General features: G+C 33.2%; 1 protein-coding gene across 1 annotated transcript; it reads right to left on the reverse strand.

Annotated features, from left to right (window-relative positions):
* Positions 1-322: 322 nt before the first annotated feature.
* Positions 323-1,138, reverse strand: LOC143260289 (uncharacterized). The gene has a single exon (XM_076525302.1). The coding sequence runs from the start codon at positions 1,136-1,138 to the stop codon at positions 323-325; it is 816 nt and encodes a 271-aa protein (XP_076381417.1).
* Positions 1,139-10,884: the final 9,746 nt, after the last annotated feature.

Raw genomic sequence — 10,884 nt, forward strand, 5'->3', positions numbered from 1 at the left:
TTATTCTTAATATCTACAAGCAAGCCGAAGTTCTTTAAAAAGTCAGCACCGATTATGGGTTTCGAGATGTCCGCGATTACGAATTTCCATGTTAGGACGCGACGCAACCCGAAGTTTAGGTGCAGGACGATGTCACCATACGTCGAGATGGTTGACTCGTTTGCTGCGTACAGGGTGTAATTGCTTTTCGTCGGTCGTCCTTTTATTAGGGATCGCGGGTATACACAAATATCGGCGCCGGTATCGATGAGGTACTGTACCTTCGTGTCCTTATCCATCATGAAGAGGCGGCTTGTTTTGGGATCGGCGCTCCTCGCCTCGTCTAGGGCCGATCGGTCTCGTTTCCCTGCTGGCTGACGTGTGTGCAGGGTGTTGTGCATCGTGTGGCGCGGTCTCCGAATTTTCGGTGATACCAGCAGACGCCTGGCTGGGATGGGCTTCGCGTTCTGCTCCGTCTTCGCCATCCATTTCGTGCTGGTCTGCGGTCCCGGCTTCGTCGGCTTTCCGTGGCATCGGCGGTGCGTTTCGTCAGCTCTGCTACTTGTTGCGTTAGGCGGGTCATTTGCTCGCGTAGGATGTCGAATTTGGTATCGGATGATGCCACAGCCGAGCATTGTCCCGACGGGTTGAGCTCTTTTACTTTATCTGCCAGTTCCGCCATCTTGTCCAGCGGCGAGTCCATTTGCGTTGCGAGAATGGGACGCATCGATGCTGGCAGTCTATTTAAAAATAGCGTCCGCAGGAACTTATCAGTCACGGTACTGCCGGCCAAATTCCTGATGTGACGTAGGAATTGGGATGGTGTCCGGTCTCCGATCTCTTCTCGCTCTATGAGTTGGTGGATCCTCTGCTCCTCTGATGTCGACAGCCGCCGAATTAGCTCGTCTTTTATTTTCTTGTATTTGTCGGTTTCCGGAGGGTTTCCTATTATGTCTTGCACCTCCTCCATGCATCTGTAGTCCAGATTCGACGTGATATAATAGAATTTGGTCGTGTCGGCTGTTATGCCGTTTAAGGCGAATTGTCCTTCAACTTGGGCGAACCACAACGTCGGGTTGTTGTGCCAAAAGGGCGGTATACGTATACCCACTTTGTTGATTTCGGGGGTTCCCGTCACGTTGTCGTTGTTTCCAAACATGGTTTTTTTTGGAGTTTCGTTAACTTAGAACGGATGATTCACTGTCCCTGACTAGTCCCTCGTTGCGATCACGTCGGGGTCACCAATTGTAACGCGATGTGTTCGGGGTACAACGGAAGGACACAGAGTGAAATTGCACTAGATTTTATTCGGAGATGTATATAGAATGGCGCGCGGTGCTGATGGATACTAGATGGAGCGCGGCGGAATAGTTAGACGTGTAGAGGCTCGGCGTAATGCTTAGACGAGAAGACGTTCAGTTTCTTGCCGCTGTTATTTATATTATGTCCCCCAAAAAGGCCACGCCTTTTTGGGAGACTCGCTGTCTTCTTTTCCCCCGCTTAGTTTGGCGGGGGAGGCAGCCATCGTCGTACCCTCGCTGTAGGGGCGCGCTGGCCGTTCGGCCGGGTAGCGGTACGCGGCCGGCGACTTTCTCCGCGACTAGGCCTGCAGTGCATGTGGCAGTGATAAAAAACAAAGAGACAAAAGAATTTCCGGGTCTTGCAAACGTCAAGGACGTTTTCTCTCAGTCGAACCCTTGACATCTGCAAGCGGACAGTTTTATGGTTATTACGGTCGCCGACCGTGTGCCGCTACAGATTTCGTTCTAAATGCCTAATCCCTATGTAAAAACGTGATTTAAGCAGGAATATCGCACTTTGAAGAAAATCTAATGATAGGTTTTTTCAGAAAATTGAAATAAACAGAAAAATCACAAGAGTAAAGCGCAATTTTCTGACGTTAGAATTCGTTCTAAATGCTTAACCCCTATGTAGAAACGTTAATTAAGCAAGAATATCGTACTTTGAAGGAAATCTAATGATAGGTTTTTTCAGAAAATTGAAAAAACCGAAAAATCACAAGAGTAAAGTGCCATTTTCTGTCATTAGATTTCGTTCTAAATGCCTAATCCCTATGTAAAAACGATATTTAAGCAAGAATAGCGTACTTTGAAGAAAATCTAATTATAGGTTTTTTCAGAGAATTGAAAAAACCGAAAAATCACAAGAGTAAAGTGCCATTTTCTGTCATTAGATTTCGTTTTAAATGCCTAATCCCTATGTAAAAACGATATCTAAGCAAGAATATCGTACTTTGAAGAAAATCTGATGATTGGTTTTTACAGAAAGTTGAAAAAACCGAAAAATCACTAGAGTAAAGCGCCATTTTCTGACATTATATTTCGTACTCAATACCTAATTCTAATGTAAAATCGTTAGTTAAGCAAGATTCTCGTATTTAAAAAATCTGATGATAGGTTTTTTCAGAAAATTGGAAAAACCGTAAAATCACAAGAGTAATGTGCCATTTTCTGACATTACATTTCGTTCTAAATGCTTAATCCCTATGTAAAAACGTTATTTAAGCACGAATATCGGACTTTGAAGAAAATCTAATGATTGATTCTTTCAGAAATTAGAAAAAACCGAAAAATCACTAGAGTAAAGCGCAATTTTCTGACGTTAGAATTCGTTCTAAATGCTTAATCCCTATGTAGAAACGTTATTTAAGCAAGAATATCGTACTTTGAAGAAAATCTAATGTTAGGATTTTACAGAAAATTGAAAAAAACAGAAAAATCACAAGAGTAAAGTGCAATTTTCTGACATTACATTTCGTACTCAATACCTAATTCTAATGTAAAAGCGTTAGTTAAGCAAGATTCTCGTATTTGAAAAATCTGATGATAGGTTTTTTCAGAAAATTGGAAAAACCGAAGACTCACAAGAGCAAAGTGCCATTTTCTGACATTACATTTCGTTCTACATGCTTAATCCCTATGTAAAAACGATATCTAAGCAAGAATATCGGACCTTGAAGAAAATCTAATGATAGGTTTTTTCAGAAAATTGAAAAAACCGAAAATTCCCAAGAGTAAAGTGACATTTTCTGACATTAGATTTCGTTCTAAATGCACAATCCCTATGTAAAAACATTATTTAAGTAGGAATATCGTACTTTGAAGAAAATCTCATGATAGGTTTTTTCAGAAAATTGAAAAAACCGAAAAATCACAAGAGTAAAGCGCAATTTTCTGACGTTAGAATTCGTTCTAAATGCTTAATCCCTATGTAGAAACGTTATTCAAGCAAGAATATCGTACTTTGAAGAAAATCTAATGTTAGGATTTTTCAGAAATTTGAGAAAACCGAAAAATCACTAGAGTAAAGCGCCATCTTCTGACATTACATTTCGTTCTAAATACTTAATGCTAAGGTAAAAGCGGTAGTTAAGCAAGATTCTCGTATTTAAAAATCTGATGACGGGTTTTAACAGAAAATTGAAAAAACCGAAAAATCACAGGAGTAAAGTGCCATTTTCTGTCATTAGATTTCGTTCTAAATGCCTAATCCCTATGTAAAAACGATATTTAAGCAAGATTATCGTACTTTGAAGAAAATCTAATGTTAGGATTTTACAGAAAATTGAAAAAAACAGAAAAATCACAAGAGTAAAGTGCCATTTTCTGACATTACATTTCGTACTCAATACCTAATTCTAATGTAAAAGCGTTAGTTAAGCAAGATTCTCGTATTTAAAAAATCTGATGATAGGTTTTTTCAGATAATTGAAAAAACCGAAAAATCACTAGAGTAAAGCGCAATTTTCTGACATTAGATTTCGTTCTAAATGCCTAATCCCTATGTAAAAACGATATTTAAGCAAGAATATCGTACTTTGAAGAAAATCTAATGATTGGTTTTTACAGAAAGTTGAAAAAATCGAAAAATCACTAGAGTAAAGCGCCATTTTCTGACATTATATTTCGTACTCAATACCTAATTCTAATGTAAAATCGTTAGTTAAGCAAGATTCTCGTATTTGAAAAATCTGATGATAGGTTTTTTCAGAAAATTGGAAAAACCGTAAAATCACAAGAGTAAAGTGTCATTTTCTGACATTAGATTTCGTTCTAATGCTTAATCCCTATGTAAAAACGTTATCTAAGCAAGAATATTGTGTCTTGAAGAAAATCTAATGATAGGTTTTTTCAGAAAATTGGAAAAACCGAAAAATCACAAGAGCAAAGTGCCATTTTCTGACATTACATTTCGTTCAACATGCTTAATCCCTATGTAAAAACGTTATCTAAGCAAGAATATCGGACTTTGAAGAAAATCTAATGATTGATTCTTTCAGAAATTAGAAAAAACCGAAAAATCACTGGAGTAAAGCGCAATTTTCTGACGTTAGAATTCATTCTACATGCTTAATCCCTATGTAGAAACGTTATTTAAGCAAGAATATCGTACTTTGAAGAAAATCTAATGTTAGGATTTTTCAGAAAATTGAAAAAAACAGAAAAATCACAACAGTAAAGTGCCATTTTCTGACATTACATTTCGTACTCAATACCTAATTCTAATGTAAAAGCGTTAGTTAAGCAAGATTCTCGTATTTAAATAATCTGATGATAGGTTTTTTCAGAAAATTGGAAAAACCGTAAAATCACAAGAGTAAAGTGTCATTTTCTGACATTTGATTTCGTTCTAAATGCTTAATCCCTATGTAAAAACGTTATCTAAGCAAGAATATTGTGTCTTGAAGAAAATCTAATGATAGGTTTTATCAGAAAATTGGAAAAACCGAAAAATCACAAGAGCAAAGTGCCATTTTCTGACATTACATTTCGTTCAACATGCTTAATCCCTATGTAAAAACGTTATCTAAGCAAGAATATCGGACTTTGAAGAAAATCTAATGATTGATTCTTTCAGAAATTAGAAAAAACCGAAAAATCACTAGAGTAAAGCGCAATTTTCTGACGTTAGAATTCGTTCTAAATGCTTAATCCCTATGTAGAAACGTTATTTAAGCAAGAATATCGTACTTTGAAGAAAATCTAATGTTAGGATTTTACAGAAAATTGAAAAAAACAGAAAAATCACAAGAGTAAAGTGCAATTTTCTGACATTACATTTCGTACTCAATACCTAATTCTAATGTAAAAGCGTTAGTTAAGCAAGATTCTCGTATTTGAAAAATCTGATGATAGGTTTTTTCAGAAAATTGGAAAAACCGAAGACTCACAAGAGCAAAGTGCCATTTTCTGACATTACATTTCGTTCTACATGCTTAATCCCTATGTAAAAACGATATCTAAGCAAGAATATCGGACTTTGAAGAAAATCTAATGATAGGTTTTTTCAGAAAATTGAAAAAACCGAAAATTCCCAAGAGTAAAGTGACATTTTCTGACATTAGATTTCGTTCTAAATGCACAATCCCTATGTAAAAACATTATTTAAGTAGGAATATCGTACTTTGAAGAAAATCTCATGATAGGTTTTTTCAGAAAATTGAAAAAACCGAAAAATCACAAGAGTAAAGCGCAATTTTCTGACGTTAGAATTCGTTCTAAATGCTTAATCCCTATGTAGAAACGTTATTCAAGCAAGAATATCGTACTTTGAAGAAAATCTAATGTTAGGATTTTTCAGAAATTTGAGAAAACCGAAAAATCACTAGAGTAAAGCGCCATCTTCTGACATTACATTTCGTTCTAAATACTTAATGCTAAGGTAAAAGCGGTAGTTAAGCAAGATTCTCGTATTTAAAAATCTGATGACGGGTTTTAACAGAAAATTGAAAAAACCGAAAAATCACAGGAGTAAAGTGCCATTTTCTGTCATTAGATTTCGTTCTAAATGCCTAATCCCTATGTAAAAACGATATTTAAGCAAGAATATCGTACTTTGAAGAAAATCTAATGTTAGGATTTTACAGAAAATTGAAAAAAACAGAAAAATCACAAGAGTAAAGTGCCATTTTCTGACATTACATTTCGTACTCAATACCTAATTCTAATGTAAAAGCGTTAGTTAAGCAAGATTCTCGTATTTAAAAAATCTGATGATAGGTTTTTTCAGATAATTGAAAAAACCGAAAAATCACTAGAGTAAAGCGCAATTTTCTGACATTAGATTTCGTTCTAAATGCCTAATCCCTATGTAAAAACGATATTTAAGCAAGAATATCGTACTTTGAAGAAAATCTAATGATTGGTTTTTACAGAAAGTTGAAAAAACCGAAAAATCACTAGAGTAAAGCGCCATTTTCTGACATTATATTTCGTACTCAATACCTAATTCTAATGTAAAATCGTTAGTTAAGCAAGATTCTCGTATTTGAAAAATCTGATGATAGGTTTTTTCAGAAAATTGGAAAAACCGTAAAATCACAAGAGTAAAGTGTCATTTTCTGACATTAGATTTCGTTCTAATGCTTAATCCCTATGTAAAAACGTTATCTAAGCAAGAATATTGTGTCTTGAAGAAAATCTAATGATAGGTTTTTTCAGAAAATTGGAAAAACCGAAAAATCACAAGAGCAAAGTGCCATTTTCTGACATTACATTTCGTTCAACATGCTTAATCCCTATGTAAAAACGTTATCTAAGCAAGAATATCGGACTTTGAAGAAAATCTAATGATTGATTCTTTCAGAAATTAGAAAAAACCGAAAAATCACTGGAGTAAAGCGCAATTTTCTGACGTTAGAATTCATTCTACATGCTTAATCCCTATGTAGAAACGTTATTTAAGCAAGAATATCGTACTTTGAAGAAAATCTAATGTTAGGATTTTTCAGAAAATTGAAAAAAACAGAAAAATCACAACAGTAAAGTGCCATTTTCTGACATTACATTTCGTACTCAATACCTAATTCTAATGTAAAAGCGTTAGTTAAGCAAGATTCTCGTATTTAAATAATCTGATGATAGGTTTTTTCAGAAAATTGGAAAAACCGTAAAATCACAAGAGTAAAGTGTCATTTTCTGACATTTGATTTCGTTCTAAATGCTTAATCCCTATGTAAAAACGTTATCTAAGCAAGAATATTGTGTCTTGAAGAAAATCTAATGATAGGTTTTATCAGAAAATTGGAAAAACCGAAAAATCACAAGAGCAAAGTGCCATTTTCTGACATTACATTTCGTTCAACATGCTTAATCCCTATGTAAAAACGTTATCTAAGCAAGAATATCGGACTTTGAAGAAAATCTAATGATTGATTCTTTCAGAAATTAGAAAAAACCGAAAAATCACTAGAGTAAAGCGCAATTTTCTGACGTTAGAATTCGTTCTAAATGCTTAATCCCTATGTAGAAACGTTATTTAAGCAAGAATATCGTACTTTGAAGAAAATCTAATGTTAGGATTTTTCAGAAAATTGAAAAAAACAGAAAAATCACAAGAGTAAAGTGCCATTTTCTGACATTACATTTCGTACTCAATACCTAATTCTAATGTAAAAGCGTTAGTTAAGCAAGATTCTCGTATTTAAAAAATCTGATGATAGGTTTTTTCAGAAAATTGGAAAAACCGTAAAATCACAAGAGTAAAGTGTCATTTTCTGACATTAGATTTCGTTCTAAATGCTTAATCCCTATGTAGAAACGTTATTTAAGCAAGAATATCGTACTTTGAAGAAAATCTAATGTTAGGATTTTACAGAAAATTGAAAAAAACAGAAAAATCACAAGAGTAAAGTGCCATTTTCTGACATTACATTTCGTACTCAATACCTAATTCTAATGTAAAAGCGTTAGTTAAGCAAGATTCTCGTATTTAAAAAATCTGATGATAGGTTTTTTCAGAAAATTGGAAAAACCGTAAAATCACAAGAGTAAAGTGTCATTTTCTGACATTAGATTTCGTTCTAAATGCTTAATCCCTATGTAAAAACGTTATCTAAGCAAGAATATTGTGTCTTGAAGAAAATCTAATGATAGGTTTTTTCAGAAAATTGGAAAAACCGAAAAATCACAAGAGCAAAGTGCCATTTTCTGACATTACATTTCGTTCAACATGCTTAATCCCTATGTAAAAACGTTATCTAAGCAAGAATATCGGACTTTGAAGAAAATCTAATGATTGATTCTTTCAGAAATTAGAAAAAAACCGAAAAATCACTGGAGTAAAGCGCAATTTTCTGACGTTAGAATTCATTCTACATGCTTAATCCCTATGTAGAAACGTTATTTAAGCAAGAATATCGTACTTTGAAGAAAATCTAATGTTAGGATTTTTCAGAAAATTGAAAAAAACAGAAAAATCACAACAGTAAAGTGCCATTTTCTGACATTACATTTCGTACTCAATACCTAATTCTAATGTAAAAGCGTTAGTTAAGCAAGATTCTCGTATTTAAATAATCTGATGATAGGTTTTTTCAGAAAATTGGAAAAGCCGTAAAATCACAAGAGTAAAGTGTCATTTTCTGACATTAGATTTCGTTCTAAATGCTTAATCCCTATGTAGAAACGTTATTTAAGCAAGAATATCGTACTTTGAAGAAAATCTAATGTTAGGATTTTTCAGAAAATTGAAAAAAACAGAAAAATCACAAGAGTAACGTGCCATTTTCTGACATTACATTTCGTACTCAATACCTAATTCTAATGTAAAAGCGTTAGTTAAGCAAGATTCTCGTATTTAAAAAATCTGATGATAGGTTTTTTCAGATAATTGAAAAAACCGAAAAATCACTAGAGTAAAGCGCAATTTTCTGTCATTAGATTTCGTTCTAAATGCCTAATCCCTATGTAAAAACGATATTTAAGCAAGAATATCGTACTTTGAAGAAAATCTAATGATTGGTTTTTACAGAAAGTTGAAAAAACCGAAAAATCACTAGAGTAAAGCGCCATTTTCTGACATTATATTTCGTACTCAATACCTAATTCTAATGTAAAATCGTTAGTTAAGCAAGATTCTCGTATTTGAAAAATCTGATGATAGGTTTTTTCAGAAAATTGGAAAAACCGTAAAATCACAAGAGTAAAGTGTCATTTTCTGAAATTAGATTTCGTTCTAAATGCACAATCCCTATGTAAAAACGTTATTTAAGCAGGAATATCGTACTTTGAAGAAAATCTAATGATAGGTTTTTTCAGAAAATTGAAAAAACCGAAAAATCAAAAGGTAAAGTGCCATTTTCTGACATTACATTTCGTACTCAATACCTAATTCTAATGTAAAGGCGTTAGTTAAGCAAGATTCTCGTATTTAAAAAATCTGATGATAGGTTTTTTCAGAAAATTGGAAAAACCGTAAAATCACAAGAGTAAAGTGTCATTTTCTGACATTAGATTTCGTTCTAAATGCTTAATCCCTATGTAAAAACGTTATCTAAGTAAGAATATTGTGTCTCGAAGAAAATCTAAAGATAGGTTTTTTCAGAAAATTGGAAAAACCGTAAAATCACAAGAGTAAAGTGTCATTTTCTGACATTAGATTTCGTTCTAAATGCTTAATCCCTATGTAAAAACGTTATCTAAGCAAGAATATTGTGTCTTGAAGAAAATCTAATGATAGGTTTTTTCAGAAAATTGGAAAAACCGAAAAATCACAAGAGCAAAGTGCCATTTTCTGACATTACATTTCGTTCAACATGCTTAATCCCTATGTAAAAACGTTATCTAAGCAAGAATATCGGACTTTGAAGAAAATCTAATGATTGATTCTTTCAGAAATTAGAAAAAACCGAAAAATCACTGGAGTAAAGCGCAATTTTCTGACGTTAGAATTCATTCTACATGCTTAATCCCTATGTAGAAACGTTATTTAAGCAAGAATATCGTACTTTGAAGAAAATCTAATGTTAGGATTTTTCAGAAAATTGAAAAAAACAGAAAAATCACAACAGTAAAGTGCCATTTTCTGACATTACATTTCGTACTCAATACCTAATTCTAATGTAAAAGCGTTAGTTAAGCAAGATTCTCGTATTTAAATAATCTGATGATAGGTTTTTTCAGAAAATTGGAAAAACCGTAAAATCACAAGAGTAAAGTGTCATTTTCTGACATTAGATTTCGTTCTAAATGCTTAATCCCTATGTAGAAACGTTATTTAAGCAAGAATATCGTACTTTGAAGAAAATCTAATGTTAGGATTTTTCAGAAAATTGAAAAAAACAGAAAAATCACAAGAGTAAAGTGCCATTTTCTGACATTACATTTCGTACTCAATACCTAATTCTAATGTAAAAGCGTTAGTTAAGCAAGATTCTCGTATTTAAAAAATCTGATGATAGGTTTTTTCAGATAATTGAAAAAACCGAAAAATCACTAGAGTAAAGCGCAATTTTCTGACATTAGATTTCGTTCTAAATGCCTAATCCCTATGTAAAAACGATATTTAAGCAAGAATATCGTACTTTGAAGAAAATCTAATGATAGATTCTTTCAGAAAATTGAAAAAACCGAAAAATCACAAGAGTAAAGTGCCATTTTCTGTCATTAGATTTCGTTCTAAATTCCTAATCCCTATGTAAAAACGATATTTAAGCAAGAATATCGTACCTTGAAGAAAATCTAATGTTAGGATTTTTCAGAAAATTGAAAAAAACAGAAAAATCACAAGAGGAAAGTGCCATTTTCTGAAATTACATTTCGTACTCAATACCTAATTCTAATGTACAAGCGTTAGTTAAGCAAGATTCTCGTATTTAAAAAATCTGATGATAGGTTTTTTCAGATAATTGAAAAAACCGAAAATTCACAAGAGTAAAGTGCCATTTTCTGACATTAGATTTCGTTCTAAATGCCCAATCCCTATGTAAAAACGTTATTTAAGCAGGAATATCGTACTTTGAAGAAAATCTGATGATAGATTCTTTCAGAAAATTGAAAAAACCGAGAAATCACTAGAGTAAAGCGCCATTTTCTGACATTATATTTCGTACTCAATACCTAATTCTAATGTAAAATCGTTAGTTAAGCAAGATTCTCGTATTTA

The sequence above is a fragment of the Megalopta genalis genome, chromosome 11 (assembly GCF_051020955.1).
Source record: "Megalopta genalis isolate 19385.01 chromosome 11, iyMegGena1_principal, whole genome shotgun sequence".
Classification (NCBI taxonomy): Eukaryota; Metazoa; Arthropoda; class Insecta; order Hymenoptera; family Halictidae; genus Megalopta; species Megalopta genalis.